Raw genomic sequence first — 27,225 nt, 5'->3', positions numbered from 1 at the left:
CCATGGACAGAGGAACTGGTGGGCTTCAGTTCATGGGGTCACAAAGAGTCAGACATGACTGAGCACACACACAGTGGTCAGGTGTAAGACCAATTTTGGACAAAATGGTGTTAGAGTGAGTCTCAGTGTCCTTCTAGTATCTTCTCTGTTACATTCACCCTGATGATGACCCTTTCTCCTGTAGAATTGCTAGTTTGAGGTCTATAGTTCATGGGGTCGCAAAGAATCAGATACCTGACCACATAGATCAATCCTAGGACTCATCAGTTTTGTCAAATACTAAATTCCCTTTTGTTAAAGCCCAGTATAGTTGGGTTTTCTGGCACTTACATCGTAATGCAGTTCTAAATGAACCATCACAATGTAGCAATTACTAAATAAATGTTAGTGGGGGCTAACATCTCAGAAATGTAGTTGCTCTCAGGAAAGGACCAGGAATGATACACGGCAGGAAATTAATGTGTCATTTTTATTTATTGCTTGAAAATATGCTTTCTATTTAACAATATAAGTGGAAGTAGTTAACTACTGAATATGTTTGCCCTAAATGTATGTTTTTACTCATGCAGTACACTTTGATGTGGAAACTGGGCTCCAGTACCATCAAACCGTGTTCATATTTTCTTCCAAATTGTTCACTCACCATTACCATTAATGTCTTCCCTGAGCCCAAGTTGCTTATTCAGAGCCATAATATGTGGATTTCTTGCCTTAGGCTCAAACAGTCATTTTCACCACTTCATATCCTCAGTGATATCTGTTTCCTACTTTCGTGCTACACTAATATCTTAACTCTCTCACATTTTTTTCCAGACATCAATTTCCTGTCTGGCTGTTTATTGATGCTTCTCGGGTCTTAAGACCAAGTGTTAAAAATGGGATCATTATATATCTTTTTATTACCTGCTGTGGTGACTTATAAAGGCAAAACAAAACGATAGGAAACAAAGAAACCTGTCCCAAAAAGAAGGGATAAAGTTTCTATTAACTTCAGATATTATATTTAAAACTGATATACTTAAGCAACAATTGTATTATTTCTCCATACTAAAAGATATTTTAACTCTGCCTAAAATTTGGTATCTCAGAAAGAATATTAAATGTGTAATCAACCATTGACTAGCTATCTAATTTTAGAAGGGCGACGCAAACTTTCTGAACCTCCATTAACCTTTATTTTTAGGGAGGTATGAAATACTTTCCAGAGTTATTATAAGTTAAAAAAGATCAAATATGTCAAAGACACCTAGCAAGGTACCCTGTATAAGTTGAGTACATGTCCACTATTTGGCACCATAAAAGAAAAAATACTTCAAGAGTAAATATACATGTTGCTTATTTCTCCAAGGGGGCTTTGGCAATAATCATCAGGCAATATACTAAAAGACCAAATCGGGGGGAAGGGGAAGATCCTGCTTGAAAATGGAAAAGTAATAAAAATAAATAATCTATATTTTCTGTCATAATTATAAGTTAGGTATCATACAGAGTTCAGCAGATCTTTTGAATGGATTTTATGGTTATTTCTGTAAAAAAATATGATAACTCAAGATTTTTCTGAAAGTTAGGCCTTAAGGTAGTCATGGCAAGTGAGTTATGCTTGCAAAACAAATATGTCATTATTTATCATAAGTGTTTATTGCCAAAAGTTTGAAGGTGATATTGTGGCCCATTGATTGGTCATAAAGTGAAGAACTTAGAATGGGGAGTAGAGAGATTTTTTAAAACTTTATCAACGTTCTTATTATTCACTTCTGAGGTTCTAAAAAGACAGAACTGAAATCTAATGCTTATTAAAGGCATAACAAATTCTATGGAACATCTTTAAGAGACTTATTTTTACTTGAAACATGACAAGTGCTTTTAAGATTAACATATGCTATTATCTATGGTACTTTGAAATCTAAAATTAAAACAGTCCTTATTCCTATACACAAATGAGACTTCTCTACTCTTTAAAGTGTCATGGCTTGAATAAGAGTGTATGGAAAATTCAAATCAAATCATGATATTCAGATTCAACTTAGAATATAGTTTATAGAAGTTCACAATGTGGGAGATCTTTTCCAAAAATTCAACTGAAGAAGGGGAGGTTCTGGAAAATATATGTTTTATTTGTATCCTCAAAACTAACATAAGCTTTGAATATGGTTTGAGAACATGCCAAGTTTTTACAAATGAGTTTAGCTAACCATATGTAGCTCATTTCTCAATCTAGAAGTAGAGGCTAGAAATATAGAATGTTAACATATAATGGCCTTGAGCTTCCTGGGCATAAGGCTAACATAATGCCAGTTTAAAGTATAATGATAAGTTTAGCTTCCTAAAGGTATCATTTTTATGGAGGAAGAAAAAATTCTATGTGTTGAGCCACTTAATTCATTGACACACTATTTATTCATGAAGTATCCGAGTGCCTACCCTTGGCTGGGCAGTGACCAGAGCAGAGAGGTCCCTGTTCTCAGGGCACCACAGGCTATTGAACCAGCATGATTTCAGCCCCATGTGATCAGATGTTCTTTCAGGGGAAGTACGAGGCAGGTGCAATGGAAGCACAAGTCCTGGGGCCCCAACCATGGCTGAAGGTCTGGGAAGTCCCTTGGGAAGAAGTGACTCTCCAGGTCATGCAGAGCATTAGTAAGACACAGACAAGGGATAGCAGTGGAGAGAAGAGAATGTGTGTACTAACAGCTGAAATCAAGAGAAAGTGAAAAATTACAGAGGTATTTGGGCAGAACTTCACTGGACCTGTTAGTCCCATATTTCAATGGCTGGAACTGTGCTTGGCTTAAATAGGAAACCCAGTAAGTATTTATTAGCAAAATGAATGGAGCAATGTGTGTACAATTAGGCATAGTTCAAGAATAACTCCCAGATTTCTTAAGCACACTTAATAATATTCTGCTCTATGTGCTTCCCAGGTAATACTAGTGGTAAAGAACCTGCCACCAATGCAGGAGACATAAGAGATGTGGGTTCGATTCCTGGGTTGGGAAGATCCCCTGGAGGAGGGCGTGGCAACCCACTCCAGTATTCTTGCCTGGAGAATCCCATGGACAGAGGAGCCTGGCAGGTGGGCTACAGTCCATGGGGTCTCAGAGACACAACTGAAGTGACTTAGCACACACATTTTGCTCTACTTCTTCGTTTGCTTCAGTTGCCACTTTCTTAGTTTATGATGAAGGAGAAAGGAAAAATCTGTGAATATTCACAGGCTATTAATTCTTATCCTTGTTATAAGAGTAATCTGAAGGCAGGGATCAGTTTAATTCCCTCCTCTCCATTTCCTCTGGCCTGCTTGGTTTTAGGTGCTCATCAATTCTGGGCTAAATTAATGCAATTGCCTCTTAGCGGATCTTTCTCCACGGTGCCGCCAGATTTATCCTTGTAAATGTAGATTTGCTCATGTCACTCCCTAAATTAAAACCCTGTGATAGCTTTTCCATTTCTTCAGACTAAATATCCAAACTTTTATGTGACACTCAAGGTTTTTTCAGATTTCGATCCTATACCAAATCTCATCTGCCATGTTTTCTCCCCTTGACCTTAAAATCACCCAAATACAAGGTGTTCCCACCTTAACTTTGTTCCAGATGGTTGATCCAGGGATAGAATTCAAGAGTGACTATGTGAGGAAGGGCGGCAATGACTTGAGGACACAGGCAGGTTAAATTGTGACCTCAGCCAGCAGTCACACTGCTCTGTCTGCTTGAGCTTCTTCCTTTGGCTAAATCATGTTTAAAGACATAATTCAGGAACTTCCTGTGGCAGATTCATGTTGATATATAGCAAAACCAATACAATATTGTAAAGTTAAAAAATAAAAAATAATTTTTTTAATAAAAAAAATAAAATTCAAAAAAAAAAAAAAACTTCCCTGGCCATCCAGTGGTTAGGACTCAGTGCTTCCACTGCAGGGAGCGCAGTTTTAATCCCTGGTCAGGGAACTAAGATCCCATACGCCACGCAGCCAAAAAGGGGAAAAAAAAAAAACAATCTAGATGTGTTTTTTTGAGGAAGGTTTATATTATATTTGCGCTCGGTTACTCAGTCATATCCAGCTCTTTGTGACTCCATGGACTGTAGGCTGCCAGGCTCCTTTGTACTAAGAGCCAGTCTTTTCAAGTTTGATTGCCACACCTCTCTATGGCTGACAGAGGGCTCTGTCCTTCTCCATATCAGAGCACCTCTCGTCTGTGGGCTACGTGAGGGACAGACCATGAATTATTTGCAGCAAGTGGAAGTTAAGTGGAGATAATGGAAAGGAGGGAAAGATATGATCCATGAAAAATTGCTTGATATTTTCAGAGCCTTTCTTTTTAAAAACTCTTTTGACTTGAGCATTTTAGAACTATCATTAGAAAGAAAAGTTTTCCAAGACATTGTGGAACTCAAGTATCCAATAATTATTTTCACTGTTCAAATAAAACGGAGGCTTCTAATAGTCACCTGTCATACTGTGTATAGACTGTCTGGATGCCTGAAATGACACAGTGGAAGTTTAGAGAACTAATTTTTATTTAACAAATCCCTGGATTAGATAGAATTCTTATACTTTGTAAGACATTTTGACTAACAGCCACAGCACTCTGAATGCCCCTGGCCTTTATGCTGTGAAGACTGAATTGTATGCAGAATCAGTTAAGTTTGCCCTCAAAACTGCTATGTCAATTGTACTTGTCCCTGTAACTATATTATCAAATAGTATATAAACCAAAGAAATGTGAGTTTGAACAATTAGTGAGAGTTTCTCCAAAAACTTTATTGAGAAACTATGTCAATGGTTTTTATAAGGAGTTTTACTGAAAAAAAAAAAATGGTGTTATTGGATGTGGTGAGATTAGGGTAAATTTGTTAAATCTAAAAGGAGTCTGAACTGTGTTTGTTTGTTTGTTTTTCCAAAGGTCTTTAAATTTGGACTCAGCTTTAAAGAAACCGAAACTAAATTAAAAAGTGAAAACTAATAGACACATTTTGTGCGTAAAGATTATATGGAAATCCAATTAGGGAAAGCACACATAAATCAAAGACTGTATTTCACAATTTGGTAAACTGTGTATTTACTTTACATTTTAAAGAGTTTTATATGGGTTCATGTGTTCCTTTTTAAAAAATATTGCTCCAATTTTTCAATATTTTGTTTAATCAGATCTTCTATATTTATATTCTATTAAAAAATCATCAAGCAAAGAGCCTGGTACACAGTAGTTTTGATAAGCCTCAAAAAAGGCTGATTTCCTTCCTCCCTACAAAAAAAAAAAAAAAACCCACAAAATTATCCACTAAAGACTCAAAGATAATTGATTCAAAGAAAGTTTTGGAGATAGCCATTGACCTACAGGAAGTCAAATTTTTATTCAGGTAGAATTGTGTGCAGTTGATTACATAGTCAATAAAATAATGTAAAAGGTTAATTTACTCATAGAAAATTATTTGAACAATTACATTCTTGAAAGCACTTTGGATATGGCTCTGGAGGTAGAACATATTTTCCTAGTGGTGATGAAATACAAAGCAATGCCGTGAATTCAGGAAAGTGAAAAGTTTCTTGGTCACGTCCAGCTTTTTGTGACCCCATGGACTATACAGTGCATGGAATTCTGCAAGCCAGAATACTGGAGTGGGTAGCCATTCCCTTCTCCAGGAGACTTTCCCAACCCAGGGATCGAACCCAGGTCTCCCACATTGCAGGTGGATTCTTTACCAGCTGAGCTACCAGGGAAGGCCAAGAACTGGACAATTCCAGAAAGCAGCAAATGTTAAACTCTTCAGTACCATTTCAAGATATTTTCTTTTCTGAGAAGGTACAAATCAGCATTTGGGTACCTAATGACTTTCCCAGCCCAAACTATTATTCATGACATCACATTAGATTCTGACATCACCACCGAAAGTTTCTGCTATTGTTTTTTGTTCAGATCTAGCAAAACATGTATCACATTTTGGCGAGTCTGTATTATCCATAATATTGGCAAAAAGGAATTTGTATAGCCCAAAGTTATTTTTCACATGATTTTACACCCCCAAAATAATTTTTCCTTGAATCTGTAAAGTTCCCAAGTACAAAACCACCTACCTATTCACCTACCTTCTACAAGTGATGTGATACAATTTGCCAAGAAAAATCAGGGAACCAGAATAAAAAAGCTGTAGTGTCAGGTCTGTCTTAAACATAAGGCATTCACCCTTTCAATTACTTGAACTATACTCTTCTGTCAGTAATGGCATCTTAAAATTTAATGGAATGATGCTGTAAATGTTTTGGGCAAAAGGAAACTTCAAAAGCATTATAGAAAGTACCTACAAATGCAGAGTATTTGAACACAGTGAAATATTACTTGCAAACTATTTTCTCAGGTCTCAGAAATATTCTGCAGTTTAAATAGAGCTATGAGGCTGAAAGGGAATAATACACTTCAGAAAGTTTAAGTTCTAGAATAACTGTGGAAAATGAGCTGCCAATGAATAAAAAGATATCGCTCTTTCATCTTCCGTATCAAACCAATAATCATCATGTCTTTCTAAATAGTATTTTCAAATTATCCAAATACAACTAAGTTTATCTCCACTAAATGTTTAAATAATATTATACTGACAAATGGTTCATGGCATAATTACTGTTTAGGAGACCTCATGTGCGTTATGTTAGGTGTGTTAGTCGCTCAGTTGTGTCCGACTCTTTGCGACCCCTCGGACTGTAGCCCACCAGGCTTCTCTGTCCATGGAATTCTCCAGGCAAGAATACTGGAGTGGATTGCCATTCCCTTCTCCACTTCCCTAAAGGTTAAGATAATATTATATTGACAAATGGTACACGGCATAATGACTGTTTAGGACACCTCGGTTTTGGTAAATTCAAGCCCAGGCCCTCAGTAGAGCTCACCTCAAAGTCTCTTTCACTGAGAAGATTGTTACCCTCTAATGAGGAGACCCTTGCTTCTTCATCTGTGATTCTCTCCACATCATTAGCTATATACTCTTCCTCTGGTTTTCTGACTCAGTCTCTCTCATAGGATTTTCTGACATACATTCATCCTTCTGCATTCTCCATTGGCTTAATCTCATTGACAATCCAGAAGATTCCAGGCTCCCCTTTCTTTAGAAAGACTTTCCTTCAAACCTGTGTGAGTTTCTGCCCATCTCTCTCATTCTTTCTCTTTTTCCCTTTCACTCTTCCTCTCTCCCTGTCTTCTTCTTTCCCCTTTTACTCTACCTTCCTGCCTTTCTTCCTTCTCTCACATTCATGTATTAGGTCATTCATTTATATTTAATTTGCGAATATTTACTGAACATCTCTTTTGCATCCAAAACATTGTTAGCTGCTGAAGATGCTCCTTGAAACAGGACATAAAATTCTCAAAAGTCTGGCCTCCTTTGTGACCGATCCACAGATCACACCCTCTCTGTGTCCATTGTTATCTGACTTCTGCCACTGAAGTCTACTGAAATGGTTTCCTTAAAAAAACACTCTTTCCTTGCAAAGCCTATAATCTAGGAGATTTTCTTTTTTCTTTGTCTAGATTCTTGTTGGTCTCTTTAGAGCTGGTTTCACTCTTTTAGACCACAGCTGCCTTCTAGAATGTCCTATTTTTCTTGGCTTCCCTGAAAATGTCCTCTGTTATTTTTTCATCTTTCTGGCTGCTCCTGCTTGTTATCTTTACTGATTTCTCTCCTTGCCCTCAGGCTTCAGTATAAACTAAGGTTCTATTTCCGTTATTGTCCTTTCTCTATACATGTCCTTGACAGCTATCAATTTTCAAGAGTTCAACATTCTATTCTATTCACTTGATTTCTAAATCCAATATTCTATTGTTTCTTAAATTCTGAGACATATACTTGCACTCCCCACAAATGCTGGGTATTTTCAATTGGATATCCCTTTGATACACAAGGCCAGTATATTCCAAAACTAATTCAGCATCACCTCTCACTTCCTTCTATTGAAACTTGGTGTTCAATAGCATCCTTATGCTACCAGTCACAGAACAGAAATTCCCAAGCAATTTCATACCTACAATCTTCCTATGTACATTCTGGTCAGTAAATCCTTCCTCTTCTCTTTGGCTCTCACATGGGTCTCCTATTTTCAAACCATCAATGAGACTTTAATTAACTTTTGTCTTGGCTACTAAGTTGATTCTCTATCTGAATCCCACCTCAATATTCACTAACCTCAACAATGATCCTAAAAACAAAAGAAAGAAATAAAATTACCTCTTTCTTCTATAGAGCCTTCAGTACTACCCAAGATAGAGTCTAGTTTATCTGTAAGGCAATTCAGACTTTGTACATATGGCCCAACCTCGTTTCCACCCACTCCATAATTATGTCTCCCTGGGATCACTTCCTCTTCAAACTGTATCTCCATTTGAAAAAAAAAATAAATTTCATGTTCCTCAGAGCCTAACTTGAGTGCCACATTCTCCCTGAGCCTTTTATCAATACTCTCTCTCCTTTGTCTTGAATTTCTTGTGTGTTTTTTGTCACTTTCTGCCATACAGCTATCATACACAAACATGAGATTCTAGAATTTTTTGAGAATGGGGATCAAATTTTGTACATTTCTTTATCTCCCATAGTATCAGGTATGCTTCTTTGCACATAGAAAGTAACATGTAAATGTTTAGGAATTTTAAGTAAATTCAGACAATAATGAAAATGAATATAGAGTAAATTATTTTAGCTCAGTATTTCCAAGTGTATATTAAATTAAAGGATTAAAACTGTCTAGAAATTTCTTCAATAAATAAGTCTGTAAGACTATTTTTTTAAATAGAAGTTTGGTTTGGAAGGAAGTGAAGAGGTAAAGTGAAGTTTAGAGAATTTTACTTCTTCCAGAAATTCCCAGCCTCTAAAGAAGACTGAGCTCAAGGTCTACAACTAAATAAATACTCAAGCCATTGTTTTTCTAGGAAGTACTGATAAAGTGAAAAAAAATCTATAATTGTTGCGTTTACAGAAAAAAAGACACTATAAATCTCACATGGACAGACAGATACGCATACAAACACACACACACACACACACACACACTCACACACACACACACACACACACACACACACACACTGTATGCATGCTTTTTCCACCCTAGTTGGGAGATTTCTGTTTCTAGCTCTGCTTGTACATCACCATATGACCATAAGGCTACTGGAGAAATCATGTCCAAATAGATTCTTTCACCTACCACTAGGGTAGTATTATAATACCTTACCCAGCAATCATTCATGATATTTGTGGCATTAAAATGTGAGCATAAAACAAAGTCAGGTTATATTCATGAAGTGTTTTTCCTGTTTAAAAACAGAAACCATTTTTTTTCTATTGAACACACTATCTTGGCAAACTGGTAAGTCTGAGACAACTGTATTCCTTGGCATTTTTAAAGTTCATTTTTAAAAAATGCCTGCCATTTTAAAATCCAACCTTCTATCTCTCATCCATATAATGAGTGACTTGTAAATGGAATCACTAGAGATACTGCTTAAGAACGAAACACTCATTCATAGATACATTAGTTACTCTAAACGGAATGGCCAGTGTGCTGTCTTTATACACATCAGGTTTACATTTGCTTAATGCACCCAAATGTAATAATATAAAAGACTGAAATATAGATGCTGTAGACAGCCTATGCAGAGGTCAGAAGCTTGGCTCTGCTTTTCTAGAATGACTTTCCGGGAACAATTTCCCAGATTGGTTTCCTTCAGACAAAATGATTGAACCGAATGCTCCCTGTCAATGCATGCACTTGGATTATTCACTTTAAAGTGCAACCCTTAAGGGCTTCAGGGTCCAGTGTTAAAAATTTGCTTTTGATCAAACCTCATCCTCTCCTACACATCTTTATTCATAACAAATTAGAAGCTATTATCACAACAGTTTAGCAACATTTTTAATGCCCACAGTGCATCTTAAAATAAAAAGAAACAATTTCCCCATTATAATGGATGCGGTATCTTAGCTGGCCTCATTATAATATTTATCATCTGTTATTTGTTGCCTGTGTTACACAATAGTGAAAAATACACAGCCCCCAGGGTTTACAGTTTAATGGAAAGCACATTTGAATTTAAGATCTACCCTATTGAAATAAACCCTTCTTATGCACATCTAAGGGGAGCAAGGACATGTGACTTCATGGCTGTCTTATTGAAAAGGAAGTTTTTTTGTTTTCTGAGGAATGATTCAACTTAAGGAGGACAATTAACGTAATGATTCTTTGGCAGAGGCTGATTTTTACCGCATTTATAACTGTCATTTGTGAACATTTGTTTTAAGTTTTCTTAAGCATTTGCAAACTCTGGATTCCAGATTGGAATCACCAAAAGAGATTTTCATTTCAAGTCAGTTTAAAAAATGGAAAAATTGGTAAATTTTAGGCTAACTTAGAAATATGTAACACACAGTGTTAAATATATGCACATTCCCTGGCCACTCAGTTTTTTGAAATCTTTTCCTCAAATATTTCCTTTTTTTCTTCTTATCTCAGCCCTCTCTCTCATAGAACCTATCCTTTCAATAACCAGTAACTTCACTCCCCCCATAACCTTAATTTTAAGCATCTGTATCATTGACTACCAACACCTGTTTTTTTTTTTTTTTTTTGCTCACTACCTCTGTTTGCTTGATCTCAAATCTCCTTTGACACTTTCTTGAAACCTCTTGTCTACTGGTCTTGCAATCATCTCCATGTTCCTCCCCAGTTGCTGTAAAACTTGTGTTTCTGCCAGCAGCTTAAGTTTTATGAACAATTGTTATTATCACTGCTTGGCAACTAGCCTCAACACCCGAGTCCTTGTGCTGTAATATTAATATGAAGAACATATGACGAACATGGGTGTATCAAGTGTGGAAGTCATGATCAGCCAGTTCTGGGTAATAGCAGCAAGGCTGTCATCATCACATGCAGATGACCTCAAGCAAAGAACCAGATTTCCTCTGCAGCCTTCTCCTCTCATGGTTCTCCCAGAGCATTACTAGGTCACTCTACTGAAGATCCATTAAACGGAACACTCCCTTGCTCAAATGCCCCTAACAGTATTTGATCTTAAAATATTTTCTAATGTGACAGCACCATACACATTCAAACTTATTTTCTGATACTATACTTCTCAATATCCTTTCTTTGCTGATAATCCCCTTCAAAAACACAGATACCTGATTAATTAACAATTTGCTATTTAAACTCATAATTATTGAAGACCTATCTGTGCCAGCTAGTGTACTAGGTCCCCGTCTTTCAACAGAGACCAAGATTGTTTATCTTTCCCAAACTTAAGAGACCAGTAGAACCAGGTGATCAAGACTAATGCCAGGTGATAAAGAACCTGCCTGCCAATGCAGGAGACAAAAGAAATGCAGGTTTGACCCCTGGGTCAGGAAGATGCCCTGGAGGAGGGCATGGCAATCCACTCCACTATTCTTGCCTGGAGAATCCCATGGACAAAGGAGCCTGGCAGGCTACAGTCCATGAGGTCACAGAGTCGTACATGACTAAAGCAACTCAGCAAGCAAGGAAGAAAATAGAGTGGAAGTGAAAGATGTGATGAAAGAAAGTGGAGGGGACCTGCTTTAGACAGGGGGATGAGGGGATAATTCATTCTTCACAGAAGATATCCTTTCCACTTATGCAAATTCTACATGTCCTTTAAAATATACCATCTACTCATCCTTCAATTCACTCTCACTAATAGCTATTTCTCTAAGCTTCTCTACTTTCTTAGCCCTCAGAAGTGCAAATATAACAGATTTTTTCCCAGTTAATTTTGTAATTTTGAGTTTTTGTTCCTAAATAAATTAGACGTTCCTAAAGTGAGAAAGAGAGAATAAGTGTTGTCTCTTATGCTTATTTTTAGCTCGCATAGGTCCTAGCACAGTCCTGAAATTTTAGAAGACTATATTGACAGAAAAATTGATCTACCAATATTTCTTTATAAATTATCAAAATAAGTACAAGTGTAGAATTTTTACAATGAAGAAGTTACATGAGCAGTATTAGTTTAATTCTGTGTGATAAGCAAATAAATACTTTCAATTTTTTCCCCAGCCAAATTTAAAGAGTTTGGATAAAGATGCATTGTTTTGGGTTGGTATTATTAGCTTTAATGATAGTGGTATAAGAAATATAGATATAAACAAGCTGCATATATTTAACATTTTTGTGAATTCAGGCTAACAAGATCTGCTCTCCCCACCCTGCATAAGGACGTAAGTAAAGAAGTGATTACCTTGTGTATACAAGCTCAAAGAGCAGAAAGCAATCTGTTCTGTGCTAAATCACTTCAACCATGTCTGACTCTTTGCACCGTACTGACTGTAGCCCACCAGGCCCTTCTGTCCAAGGGATTATCCAGACAAGAATACTGAAGTAGGTTGCCATGCCCTCCTCCGGGGGCTATATCTCCTCACCTTTTTTCCCACTGTTCCTCAATTCTCAAGGCATCATTAACATAAATAGAAAATAACATTTCCCTACACAATATGACCAAGTTCAGATAATACAAAAAAAAAAAAACAAAGTCATACCTTGACAGATACATGTGGAAGGTCTATTTTCAAACCATTTCTTTCAAACCTCTTTTACCCTTTCTGAGATACAGTTTCTTGGAAGGAATGAAATTTTATATCTTGATTTCTAGTATCTTCCCTTCAAAAACCACAAGCAGATTCTGGAGCAGAAATGAATGGCTAATTGAGACAATAAGGTGAATCCAGCCAAACTGGTCACTGCAAAGTAAAGTCCTAGTGACTGAACCTACAAAACAGAGAGGATTTGATGTGACTGTATGCATCACTGCAAATGACTCATTTCTGCCTTTTGAAATCATCCTCAAAATCAAGCAAACTAATACTTCCCTTTTTCACCCAGAGATCTAGAGAGACTATTCACAGAAAATCAGGTGACAGAAACTTTGGTTCACATCCAGTTTTGTGGGGAGACACACTCATTGAGTAATTTGTCTGGCTCAGTGAATTTTAGTGAGGTATGTGTCACATTTCCTCATGTTCAGGGAACTGCCAGTGTTCCCACCAACTTGGATTTATAAAATATTTACCTTCTTGGGAGTACTGAATGCTGTCATACTTTTCATGTGATGTGTCCTCACAAGCACATTCCCATTTTACCAATTAAATAACTGAGTAATAAAGAGTGAAACTAACAAGAAGAGACTTGGATTGGAAGTGAGACTAAAGAGGTAACTGGAAACATGGGCATAATTCATAGCTACTGAATTCTACTTTGAGTGGCTTGCGATGTCATTGGGGAGATTCCAGTTATACGTGGAGCTGATTGTCCTGGCTAGGCAGAACATCTCCTGCACTTATCTTCCCACCTCCAAGATGACTTCACATTGCTGGTTTGAAATTAGTCACAATAGAAATATTTATACAGGTGGCAACTAGCAAATGTCACCCATCAAGGCTCTTTTCTTGTTGTTGTTGTTGTCCAGGTAAAGGTGATTGTTGAAGTTTTTGGTGATTTAAACAAAAGAGTGAGATGGTGTAAAGTTCCATGTTAATAATGGGAGTTGAAGAATAAGAATGTGTGTGTGTGTGTGTGTGTGTACGTGCTCAGTCATGTATGACTCCTTGCAACCCCATGGACTGTAGCCTGCCAGGCTCCTCTGTCCAGGACATTTTGCAGGCAAGAATTCTGGAGCGGGTTGCCATTTCTAAGGGATCTTTCCGACCCAGGGATCAAACCAGCATCTCTCGTGTCTCTTGCATTGGCAGGTGGATTCTTTACCACTGTGCCACCTGAGAAGCCCCAGAGCAAGAATAAAATGAGATAGATCAAATGGTCAGGCCATTGTGCTAATCTTGGAGAGATCCCAAGTGACTTGAGCTAGGGTGGTGACCGTGGACACAGAAAGAAAAGTTTTCTTGCAATTCTGCTGTTAAGAAAACAACTCTACTAGTCATGTTGGGAAAATATAAAAATACTTTTGTGTTAAATCTCCCATTATTTTTATGTTGGTCTTTCTGTACACCATGTTTAGGTAAACATGGCTATGAGCAGATGTTACTCTTCAGCTTTCAGTTCACCTCTCTGAACCAATCCATCTTCTTACTGAGACAGAGTATAATGACATCACTTTTTACTAATATATACTTTGGAAATGCATTTTAAACACTCTTTTTAAAAAACATAAAAGTTGTTATAAAAAAATGCTATTTTCCCCCTGAGCCTCAATGCCAAAAAAAAATCTCTCAGAAAAGGCAGCCTCCCTACATGATCCTTTCCTAAATCATGATAGAAGAAAGAGCTTTGAATTAAAGATCAAGAACTCTTGACTTCTGGTCTTGGCTCTGTCAGGCACTGAATCTTTATGATTCTCAGTTTTGTCAACTAAAAAATGTGGATAGTGACACCTCTGCTCTCAGTGTTGTCAGGCAATTCTAGCACATACAAAGTAGCATATATAAATTGGATAAACAAAATCCTACTGTATAACACAGGGAACTCTATTCAATATCCTGTGATAAACTATAATGGAAAAAATATAAAAAAGAATGTGTATATGTATAACTGTCACTCTATTGTACACCAGAAATTAAAACAGCATTGTAAATAAACTATCAAATCAGATCAGATCAGATCAGTCACTCAGTCATGTCCGACTCTTTGCAACCCCATGAATCGCAGCACTCCAGGCCTCCCTATATTTTTTAAAATGTTCTTGTTTTAGCAGACCCTACTTTATACTCTGCACCATACTGACAGAATACGTTGTGGAAATAGCATCCAAATTACGAGTATTTTACATTTATACAAGATACATTTATTCTTCAAGTGATATGCTTGTCACAGTGTCCTTGTGAATATTCCATATAGTATGATTATACCTGCTTTATGAATAAAGAAACACACCCCAATTGGTAAATGGACTGGTAGAGTCAATTCTGAAACATAGCCCTTCTATAACACTGTGTCCTGTGTGGAGTCACATGGCTTACATCTGAATTGAAGATTAATGATCCCAGGTACTTCATTAATGAAGATGTGTGTTAAATGAGTGCATGGATTAAATTACCTGTAACAATAATGGTAGTGATATTGAAATCATAAACATCTGTGTATAAGGTATTATCCTATACATGACTTACACATGACTTGTTGATCCTATATATGACTTATCTCCAAACAGCCCTATGAATTAGGGACTATTAATTGTCAATGTTTTACAGATGGAATATGACCTTTAAGGAGCTTAATAATTTGTATGAGGTCTTAGAGCTTGCAACTAAGTTGCTTTTGAACCAGGCCTGCCTGTCCCCAGAATTTGTGCATAGGCTTATGACTCATGGATCATGGGGATTTTCAAAAGAAAAATTCTAAGTATAGAATCATAGATAAAAATATAATGTGTGGTTAAAATATTGTGGCCTCTGATGGCCCTGATACAGATGCTTGTAATAATCAACAGGCAAAGGGGTTGCCAGTATGACCTGTGGACTTTGCTCTTCCTGTCACACACCAGTCCCATGGGCCATGGGGCAGTCAATATGTGAGGGGGACACATTTTTGCCCTTGATCTGCTCCACTTGGTTCCTGGACTCAACCCACATCCTTTTGATCCTTACCACCACCTCTTCCATTATGTCTGTTCATCATTTCCTGTTCCACAACCAGACAGGATATAGGTTTCTAATCTTTTACTACCTGAGAATATGCAGACAATACATAATAAAAATACAAGGTTAAGTAATGAGCTTTCACAGGCTAGGGAATCTTTTATTGCATTGAAGGAAGTGTCACAGAATCAGTGAATTTTACAGTGAAGATGAGCCTTCCTTAGATCATACCCAATCTGGAAATGTCTCCTGCAAAATTCAGCAGTGCTACAAGCATCTCTCATGGCTTGAAACATCACTAACTACAAAGAAAAGACCCCTGCTCAACCCACTGGGAAGAAGTCATCAATAGCAGATGGCCTTGCAGCACACGCAGTAAGGAGGAGGAAATTTTACTAAGTTCTTTCTAAAGACAAACTATAGTAAAAATTATAGAATTACAGTTGGTGAGGATTCTAGAGTTAAGTATGAATTTCAAGGAGCTGCTAAGAGATTGTAAATGTACAAATATAAATTCTCTGATATAAAATAAATATATAAAATGAATTCTCTGATATAAAATAAAATCAGAGGCACATAAATTCTCTGATATAATACCTATAATGAAAGAAGAAGATATTTCAGACAGGTGGGGTGATAGTGTTCAACAGGAGATGTGATGTGTATATAATAAGAATGGTAGGACCACAGTACCTGAGGAAGTAGAGATGGGTTGAATCAGCAATGGGACCTTCCCTTTAACCACAGTCCAGCCAAAGGATTCACTATCACTACCTCCTTAGAAAGCAAGTTGATCGAAATTTATTCCTTGCATCATCTTTCATGGAGTGTATAGACAGAGGATCCTGGCAGTCTACAGTCCATGGGGTCACAAAGAGTTGGACACAATTTAGTGACTGAACAACAACAAATTTGTTTACTGCTTACATAATCATGCTACTGTTAATGCTGCTAAGTCACTTCAGTCGTGTCCGACTCTGTGCGACCCCATAGACGGCAGCCCACCAGGCTCCCTCGTCCCTGGGATTCTCCAGGCAAGGACACTGGAGTGGGTTGCCATTTCCTTCTCCAATGCATGAAAGTGAAAAGTGCAAGTGAAGTTGTTCAGTCGTGTCCGACTCTTAGTGACCCCACGGACTACAGGCCATCAGGCTCCTCCATCCATGGGATTTTCCAGGCAAGAGTACTGGAGTGGGGTGCCATTGCCTTCTCCGCTACTGTTAATAAACCATGATTATTCTGTAATGTGGTAATTTTATTTAATTTTTTTCCCACGTTTGAAATCCTGAGTTAAGAACTCTTCAGGCACCATTAGGAAGGGATATTGGATGGGCCAGATGGTATTCAGAAGACCCTAAGCTTTGTTCATCTTGACTCTCAATCTGAATCCAGCATCAAGTATATTACTTGGAACGCCTTCATGAAGCTCTGGTTAAATACAAACCAAACAAGCAATCTCGTAAGGGCAGTCAAGAGTGTAAAGCTCAGGTGGGTGAATATGAATCTCAATCCCTCTTAACAGAAACTAGTCATTCGGCTCACCACACAAGTACCCAGACGTGTTTGAGATTCCTTGGCTAACAGCAAACTGTTGGACAAATTTAGGAAGTCCACGTTTAAGAGAAAACAAAGATCTATCAAAATTTTAATTTACATAATTAGTTCTCTCTGTCTTCTCAGGATCCATACTGTCTAACACTCCTCTCCGACTCAGCATTGCATAAACTCCTCTTTGGGGCCCTGGATTGGTAATCTCGGTTTGCGGCTACTTAATCCTCTCAAGCTTTATGCCTTTCCCAGCCTCCTTGACATTTCTGTTACCCAGAAGACTTCACTGTAGGAACAGAAGATGCTACTCACAATGTTTAACTTATAAAGCAAGTCAGGGAGAGGTATTTGCATCTACAAGGAAAATCCACAATCTTCCTCAAAACTAATCTTCCCCTTCATTTAGCAACAAGCATTCAAAATCACTGTTCTAAAGCTTTGCTCATGGAGATGCCTTGAAAATTTCTCTTCAAAGGATAATGTTTATGGGTCCCACGTGTTGTTGCTAAGGGAGTTGAACAAGAGTTTTATGTTGTAAGTAATCAAAGGGATACCTTTGGGACAACACTGCATGTTGGATGGTATAGAGCAGAACAACATGTGAATGTGTACTGTAACCATCTTAGAAACTTTTACAGTTTTCGGTGTTTCCCAATCTGGTTTTCTGAGAATCTCATAGAGCTATGAGCATCCTTTGAAGAATGGACTTGTAGTTCTTGATTTTCAACCTGCATGGGATCCACTTGGGGAGATTTAGGGTTGGGATCAGTCCCCGGAAGGAACTATTATGTTATCTGGGTCAAGGTCCCTGGCTCTGCTATTTAAGAAGCTCCCCAGAGTCTCTTAGTGGACAAGTTAGGTTTGAGGAGCCTTGCACTATGTGAGTTTAACCTCTGTACTTTAGAAGTGAGGAAAGCCTGCTTACTTACACCTAGACTCTGGCTGCATGAGCCCATATTGATTTTATGACCATCGTAAATGTTGGGAATCTCAGAATATGGTGAACATAGGTACTTGTTTCAGCTTTAAAAAAGATAATAAAATAAAATAAAAATTTTATTAGACTTTTAATAAGGAAGGAAAACAGGAATCTATTGGTTTTTGTTATGATTAATTACCAGCTATGGGCAAATGGGACAACACATGTTTGAAAGAAAAAGGGGAACTTCTAGTCTACGAGGAAGCAGCTAGAAAAACATGAGTGTGATGCAGACTTTGGAGTGGGCATGCAGCTGAGTGAAACTTTATTTCAGTTGGGAGGTGATATCCTCAGTCATTGAATAATTTTGTAGGTGAAGTTGGAACCCCTTTCCTCCCTGGGTTCTTATGCTGGAAAGCCTCCATTTCCTTACCTGGAAATATGCTCATTTCCCTCTTGCCAAGTGGTTTTGAGCTAGATGGTTCTTTAAGGGAAGTGCTTGTTTTGACGCTACTGACACACTCACACTTAGCAACCATCACAGTGGAATTCATTTCATGACAATTGTTCTCCTGGGCTCTGCAGACCCTCACAGAAAAAGGCTAAAATCCACCCTGAAAGAATGTTCCTTATGAGAAGAATGAAGATGCAATCTGCCTACTCAGAAAGTTTGGGAAATAAAAGTCATATCAAAGAGATGAAATAAAAATTCCATTAAGTTTCCACGATTGGCTTACAAAAAGAGCAGTCTGATTTTCTTTCTTAAACTAAATACACAGAATCTGCTTGTTATATTTCTAAAGGCCAAGGATTATCATTCTTTTCCTGGCACTCATGACTTCGTTAGGCATATGCTGCCAAGCATGTTTGTTCTCCTTCAAGCTCTGTTGGGAGAACAATGAAGTTTTTTTTTTTTTCTCTCTCTGTTATTCCTTTTTCCAAGCAACAGCAAGATTAAGAAATGGAAATAACATAGCATTTTGATTTAAGTCCTATGATTGTCAATCGATACGGATCAGAAGAAACTTCTTAAGTGAACAAAAAGAGCTTTGTGAATGCTGTGGACAAATTTTCCTCTCCAGCCCGCAATGGGACCTTTCCTCTTCTCTTCTCCCATCACCCTGAGAATGTCAGCCAACCTTCTGCCAGAACTGCCAAAGATGTGTTACTGTACACAGAGAAAGAAGTTAGTTTAAAATGCTGTCTATGCAATTTTTTCTGTGGGTGTAGATGTAAGTATGTGGGGGGATGGGGGAGGCCTTTGTGAGACTGATGGAAAAGGGACTGTTGAATGATCTGAAAATACTAAATAAATAAATAAACAGTATGACCAGAAATACTGCATGTTGTCTTATAGAATGGGGTAAACTGGTCTATGAAAACTAACTTTAAAAAATTGTATTCTGTCCAGTTGAAAGTTACCTATGAGAAAGCAGGAAAGGAGCTTGAGGCTGAGTGAGAGGTCGAGGGGAAGTTGAGGATTCTTCCAGGTTTGAAGGTTACACACAAGTATGTGCCTTGTCCGCTCCCATCATTCCCAGAGCAAAAGCAGAGAATGTGCCGAGATGCTCCTTCCCAGAGAGAAAGGGACGTCAGCCCCAGAAAGCGTCCAAGAGGACAGAAGCCAGAAAAGAGAGAAGCCAGAGGCTGGCCTTGGGTACCAGATACAGTTGATGCTTTTGTCTCTGTGTGATTTCTGAAGTGCTGGTCATATATATCCCGCACCCAGTGCCATTGTCTCCCACTGCTGCTGCTGCTAAGTCGCTTAAGTCGTATTCGACTCTGTAAGACTCCATAGATGGCAGCCCACCAGGCTCCCCCATCCCTGGGATTCTCCAGGAAAGGATAGTGGAGTGGGTTACCATTTCCTCATCCAATGCATGAAAGTGAAAAGTGCAAGTGAAGTCGCTCAGTCGTGTCCGACTCTTTGCAATCCCATGGACTGCAGCCCACCAGGCTCCTCCGTCCATGGGATTTTCCAGGCAAGAATACTGTAGTGGGTTGCCATTACCTTCTCCAGTCTCCCACACTGCTGGCTAAAGTTTCTGCTGTGTGGACTTAACTGGTTCCAGCTGGCTACAGTTCCCTTATCTGGAAAGTATTTTCCTTTTAGAACATTTTTAAATGTAGGGGTTCTGAGGAAGAACTGGAACTTAAATGTACATGGAGGAGGAGCTGTCAGACCATTTCCTGAAAGGGGAAAGGCCAGAGAGATTGGACTGTGCAGGTGAAGAGGGGAATGGGGTAGAGGACGAGAACATATTCTCTCAGAGCCTGAAGGACGGCGTCATCTCCAGCCAACACACCTACCTCCACCAGCCAACACACCTACCTCCCACGTGGGCTCTGATGGGGGTTCTTCTTCTGTATTTTAAAATAGCCACACGTGCTTTTGTCTGGGGGCAATGAATTTACATGAACAGTGGCAGGAAATAAACCCAAAGGTTACTTCAAAAGGTTATTGATGAGAAGCAAATGTCTCCATGGAGGAAATGTGTGGCATTTGAAAGTGGAGATCAGGTCTACCTAATACCATAAGCCCAGCTCAGCAGCAGGCAAGGCTCAGTGCCTATGTCTGCTTGCTCCTTGGGCTCATCCATCGAGCTGTTTGCACAGGCCTTGAGAGAATTCTCTGTAGCATCAAAGCCTGGAACATTTACTTCCTACAGAAGTGCTAATAGCTGCAGTTCTCAAGCTCCTCTTCTTCCTTAGCTCCCACCCTTGGCTATTCTTTCAAAGTGGGCTGTCAACAGGAGTATCAGATCAGTGAACACCATCTTGGCTTCACCATCTCCCTCCTACTTCTCATTTATTTTCCATTCACAGCCACAAAGCTTCTCAAAAGTCTGGTTCTTCTCTTTTTACATTGGTCCTGAAATAATGGCCAGGAGAGGGAAGTCTCAGAGGCGATGGCTATTTCAATCAGGGTACCATGCACTTAGCTCAGAGTTGGCACTGTGAGGTGGGGAAAGTAAGAGGGGGGTACCATCCAACACTAGTTCTCAAGCAAAGTGGAGGCAAGTGTGCTCCCCAGGGGCCTAGTAACAACGTCCATTGACACTTTTGTCTGCCATGACTCTAGCAGGGCTAGCTCCTGGCACCTAGTGAGTAGAAGCCAGAGATGCTGTTAAAGATTTTCATTACCTAGGACAGCTGCACAGCAAAGCGTTATCTAGTCCAAAATGGCAACTGTCTACTTTATATACAGTACCAACAATGTGGCTTCCCTGGCGGCTCAGTGGTAAAGAACCGGCCTGCCAATGCAAAAGATGTGGGTCCAATCCCTAGGTCTGGAAGATCCCCTAGAGAAGGAAATGGCAAGCCGCTCCAGTATTCTTGCCTGGAAAATCCCACGTACAGAGGAGTCTGTCAGGCTACAATCCATGGGTCGCAAAGGAGTTTTACATGACTGAGCAACTAAACAACAATAACAACAAATCAGTAACATATCTATGTCAATAGACAACTAATATGAACCTACTGTATAGCACAAGGAACTCTACTCAGTTCTCTGTGGTGACCTAAATGGGAAGGAAATCCAAGAAAGAGGGGATATATCTATACTTAGAGCTGATTCATTTTCTTATACAGTACAATCTAACACAACATTGTAAAGCAATTATACTCCAATAAAAATTAATTAAAGAAGAAGTAGCAACTGTGCCACTGTTGAGATAATGTAACCTCAGTGTTCTGAAAATTTTCAAGGTGATGATGTAGTACCCTCCTCTCATGCCCATCATTTAGTTATTTCAGAAATTTGGAAAATATTCATCTTCTCCTTCCTAGTATGGCCCTAAGTGTGGGGCTATGGAATTTAATGAGAGGGAGTTAAGTCTATATGTACTCCTTGGACTTTTACTGGCCAAGTGAATACCTGTGTACCATCTACTTCTCCCTACTGCTCTGCTGCTTTCAAACAGTCCTCTGGAAAATATCATAAATAGAGTACATTATCTTACAGACATCTCACCCTGCTTCCATCTCCAATAATCTTTCTTAAAAAAACTTTTGGGTTAAAGCAAGTACCAACCTAACTCAGGAGAGATGTTACTAAGGTTTCAGTCAGTGACCCACTAAGGCGAGTACATCAACATGAGTCTGAATAGGCCAGGCTAGTGATCCTAAACTTCATTCAGAGGACCTCAAAATCACCTGGAGGGCTTCTTGAGCCCCCAGTGAATGGGCCCTACCCTTAGAGCTTCTGGTTTGGCAGATCTGGTGTGAGGCCCAAGAACTGTCATTTGCATTAATAGCCAGCACCCAAGTGGAGCTAAGGCTCAGCTCACTGGGGACCACACATTGAGATCCACTGGACTAGGTGTGCCAAGTTTGATTCCCAAGCTCATGATCAAACATTAAGATTCACAAATAACATTTTAAAGCAGTAATTAACCTTAGCAATAACTCTGAGGAAACTCAGCATTAAGCTACTCAACAGTAAGCAAGAGGCTTAATGTCAGGTACAAAGAGTAAAGGAGGTCACATCATAGCACCTGATTCTAGAAGGAGGGTGCCTTAACCTATAAGTTAATTGAACTAAGTAGTCTTAAGGAAGTCATTTAATTTCTGATCCTCAACCTCCTCTCTTCAATAGAGAGAAAATACTTGCCTTATCCACTTCACAGTGCCATGGAGACTACAAAATGAGATTTTTAAAAATGATAAATAATGACACTAGATGCAAATAGATGTAAGAATGCTTACTATTCTGCACTAGCCTGAACAGTGGCTGAGCTCTAGTAAAGGGCTGTGTTCCCAATCCAGCACTGCTGCTCATTTGGGATTTATAAGCTGGAAAACTTCTGTGATGGAGGATCATACTTTCTCAAGATCCTTAGCAATGTTGACCCTCAAATTTTCCCTGCAAACCACAATCCCAAAATACATCTTGGCAGATGTGAGTCCTTTGATTTTAAAAACTGCATTTATTTTAAAATTTAACATTAAATTCCCTACATGTATTTATCATGCATTTGATACCTTAAGCAAACAGGTTTGCTCCCTGATAGAATTTAAAAAGGCTTAAAGTACACTTTTCAAGAGTTATTTTCCTGAGCCTGAAATAGGGAAATGGCTATAACATTTTCATTCATTTACCAATTGTTATCAAATTAGTTCCACATAAAACTTGGAGGGACTCAAGCATTAATAAAATTATTTCCATTCTTCATGTAAAACTCAAAACTTTAACAAGTATTTTGAGCACTAAGTTAAATATTTACTTAGAATCAATATTCTTCCTAGGCATAGTTTTACTCATAATATATTTTAATAGTGTATACATGTTGTATATGTGTGTGTATACTTCATAACATTTCTATGAGTACCTTTTGTCAAAATTACAAATAATTATTAAAAGTAGAATTCTAACCAGTGTTTTATCCAGCATTTCCCAGTTTTAGAAAATAGAAAAAAATATAAGTAAACATGAAACTAACACTTTTCCTTTTTAAAGTCTCTACTCCCACCAGGGCAGGAAAGTTGCATAATGGTGGATTAACTTAATGTATAAACAATTAAAAATAAATGAAAGAATTTCACAGTACTCATACCTACATATTACCAACATGGAAGAGTCACACAGGTGGACCATAGCAACATATTCTTTAATGTAAACATAAGCCAATCTCTTCTCAATAAAAGAGATGAAATATTTACCAGCTGTCTGAAGAAGTCCTGAACAGTCCATGGAATCCCTGAAATAATGAGTCCACAGGCTTCCACCTTCCTCTAAACACCATTTCATCCATTTCTCTCACCCTGTTGTTTTTCCCATTTGCAGCAAGACTGCACATTTGTTTACCTAAGCCATTTGCTTGGGTAGGGCCAGCTGGGGAAAAGAAACTACCTTAGGGATTCCAGCTAAGAGAGCTGGAGGAGGGAACTTGAATTTTAAAGAACTGATGACCCTAGAAGGGAAAGGGGAGGGCGGCCAGGGTTGGCAGTAGACCAAATAGGCATGGTGTAGATGAAGCAGCAAGTACATAAAATTACGTTCTGGGAGGCCTGGTTTTCTGTTGCCTCTGAATAAAGAGGAAGTGAAGAAGGGGTGTGTATATGAATTTCCCCAACTGCTCAGCAATCTCTAGCTTTCCACTGAAATGACTTATTTATCCATCGTTAGGAGCTACATTCTCCTTTAATATTCTTTTAAGCTGTTGCTGACCTAGTGAAGAAGAAAAAATATTAGATGGCCTCTTAGTTGGTATGTTACATAATGACAGCAAGGAAGGCCGAGGAGGGGAGAAACAGTAGAAGAGCCAGCATGCTTTGGGGATGGACAAGGGTCTACTACCCCAGCATGTAGCATTCTGTTTTCAGTCTTTTTCCTTTCTCACATCAGTCACCATATACACATAAGCAAAGTTTAAGAGCATCCCAACAAAATTGCCCCCAACTTTTATTTGAAAAAAACAGATAGAAAGATGTTTTGTAATGAAACCATCTTGAATGAAACTTTTTATGTCAAATTGTAGATAGAGATGGTTAAAGGGTTTCATGACAAGAATTCTATTTTAAAAAATAGAAAATGGAAAAGAAATTATCATCATGTATCCCATATAAGGATAAGATGTTTGTATACTGCTGTTTTACTTTTGTTCTTATTACACTTTTTCAAATTCTGTGTATCATTACATGCATAATCAGTCCTTCAGTCTTGTCTCAGTCTTTGTGACCCCATGGAATGTAAGCCACCAGATTCCTCTGTCCATGGGGTTGTCTCAGCAAGATTACTGGAGTGAGATATCATTTCCTTCTCCAGGGGATCTTCTCGACCCAGGGATCAAAGCCATGGCTCCTGCATCTCCTACATTATAGGTGAATTCTTTACCTCTGAGCCACCAGGGAAACTCCCTATGTATTGTTGCTTTTTATGGGCTTCCCTTGTGGCTCAGCTGGTAAAGAATCTGCCCGCAATGCGGGAGACCAGGGTTCAATCCCTGGGTTGGGAAGATCCCCTGGAGAACGGAAAGGCTACCCACTCCAGTATTCTGGCCTGAAGAATTCCATGGACTGTATGGTCCATGGGGTCACAAAGAGTCGGACGCCACTGCGTGACTTCACTATCAGTTATCATACAGTTGCCATTGAATGTTTGTGTGTATGTGTGTATTTGTTGTTACTGTTTTGATGTCTTTCTCTTTCAATTTGAATCACAAACTGCAGGGGCTCTGAGTCTGCCTCATTTTGATCTCCAGCACTTAGCACAATGTTTGGCCAAACCAGGAATTAAAAACATGTATTGAGTACACGGTAAACAAATGCCTAAGAGTGAAATGCCTAAGTGTTCTGAACCAGAACATCACAAACTTTATTTCACATATTTGGTTTCCAGTATAGAAAATATTCTGTGACCAAGTTTTGAGACATATTACTTTACATCAGGGCTTCGCAGATGCTTCAGTGGTAAAGTATCCACCTGCCAATGCAGAAGAGCGAAAGACATGAGTTCGATCGCTGGGTCAGGAGATCCTCAGGAGGAGGAAATGGCAACCAACTCCAATATTCTTGCCTGGGAAATCCCATGGACAGAGGAGCCTGGGGGGCTACAGTTCATGGGGTATCAAAGAGTTAGACACAATTGAGCACACACACACACACACACACAATTTACAACATTGTTTAAGGAGAGACCTGGTTCACAAGTAAATACTATCCATTTAAATCAGTCAGCTGAGGTTGAAAATTTAATAAATTAGTAACAAGTCCCAACAGGGCTTCCCTGATGTCTCAGTGGTAAAGAATCCACCTGCCAATGCAAGTTTCACCCCTGGGTGGGAAGGATCTCTTGGAGAAGGAAGTGACAACCCACTCCAGTGCCTGGAGAATTCCATGGACAGAGGAACCTGGCAGGCTACACAGTACTTGGGGTCACAAAAGAGTCAGACCTAATATTGACTAAACAAACAATAACACAGGTCCCAAAACTCTGTTCTCCCCATCTTTATTCTTAACTCATTCAGTTCTTCATTCAGTTCAGTTCAGTTCAGTCACACAGTCATGTCCGACTCTTTGCAACCCCATGGACTGTAGCACAGCAGGCTTCCCTGTCCATCACCAGCTTCTGGAGCTTGCCCAAACTCATGTCCATAGAGTCAGTGATGCCATCCAAGCATCTCATCCTCTGTCATATCCTTCTCCTCCTGATGAGTGCAATTATGCAGTAGTTAGAACATTCTTTGGCATTGCCTTCCTTTGGGATTGGGATGAAAACTGACCTTTTCCAGTCCTGTGGCCACTGCTGAGTTTTCCAAGTTTTCTGGCATATTGAGTGCAGCACTTTCACAGCATCATCTTTCAGGATTTGAAATAGCTCAGCTGGAATTCCATCACCTCCCCCAGCTTTGTTCATAGAGATACTTCCTAAGGCCCACTTGACTTCCCATTCCAAGATGTCTGGCTCTAGGTGAGTGATCACATCGTTGTGGTTATCTGGGTCATGAAGATCTTTTTCATATAGTCCTTCTGTGTATTCTTGCCACCTCTTCTCAATATCTTCTGCTTCTGTTAGGTCCACATCATTTGTGTCCTTGATTGAGCCCATCCTTGCATAAACTGTTCCTTTGCTATCTCTAATTTTCTTGAAAAGATCTCTAGTCTTTCCCATTCCAGTGTTTTCCTCTATGTCTTTGCATTGCTCACTTAGGAGGGCTTTCTTATCTCCCCTTGCTATTCTTTGGAACTCTGCATTCAGACGGATATATCTTTCCTTTTCTCCTTTGCCTTTAGTTTCTCTTCTTTTCTCAGCTATTTTTAAGAACTCTTCAGACAACGATTTTGCCTTTTTGCATTTCTTTTCCTTGGGGATGGTTTTGATCACCACCTCTTGTACAATGTCATGAACCTCCGTCCATAACACTTCAGGCTCTCTGTCTATCAGATCTAATCCCTTGAATCTTTTTGTCACTTATACTGTATAATCACAAGGGATTTGATTTAGGTCATACCTGAATGGTCTAGTGGTTTTCCCTACCTTCTTCAATTTAAGTGTGATTTTTTTTTTTTTTTTCCCAATAAATAGTTCTTGATCTGAGCCACGGTCAGCTCCTGGTCTTGTTTTTGCTGACTGTATAGACCTTCTCCATCTTTGGCTGCAAAGAATATAATCAATCCAATTTCAGTATTGACCATCTGGTGATATGTGCAGGAGCAAAGGAAAAACCCCAAAGGGTAGG

The 27,225-nt window shown here is 38.9% G+C and overlaps 1 protein-coding gene across 2 annotated transcripts in view; it reads right to left on the bottom strand.

Moving 5' to 3' along the window:
• NYAP2 (neuronal tyrosine-phosphorylated phosphoinositide-3-kinase adaptor 2) overlaps window positions 1-27,225 on the bottom strand; it is a 321,871-nt gene that overhangs the window by 197,313 nt on the left and 97,333 nt on the right. The window contains exon 1 of one of the 2 annotated variants that reach the window (XM_024981706.2): window positions 12,529-12,842. The exons of the other annotated variant lie outside the window; for it this stretch is intronic. Coding sequence (XP_024837474.1) covers window positions 12,529-12,542 — 14 coding nt within the window. The 5' untranslated portion in view covers window positions 12,543-12,842. Of the gene's footprint in view, window positions 1-12,528; window positions 12,843-27,225 lie in introns of those variants that run through there. 2 annotated transcript variants of the gene reach the window in all.

Source organism: Bos taurus, chromosome 2 (assembly GCF_002263795.3).
Source record: "Bos taurus isolate L1 Dominette 01449 registration number 42190680 breed Hereford chromosome 2, ARS-UCD2.0, whole genome shotgun sequence".
Taxonomy (NCBI): Eukaryota; Metazoa; Chordata; class Mammalia; order Artiodactyla; family Bovidae; genus Bos; species Bos taurus.
The sequence above is the reverse complement of the archived record's forward strand: the minus strand, read 5'-3'. Positions and strand labels throughout refer to the sequence as shown.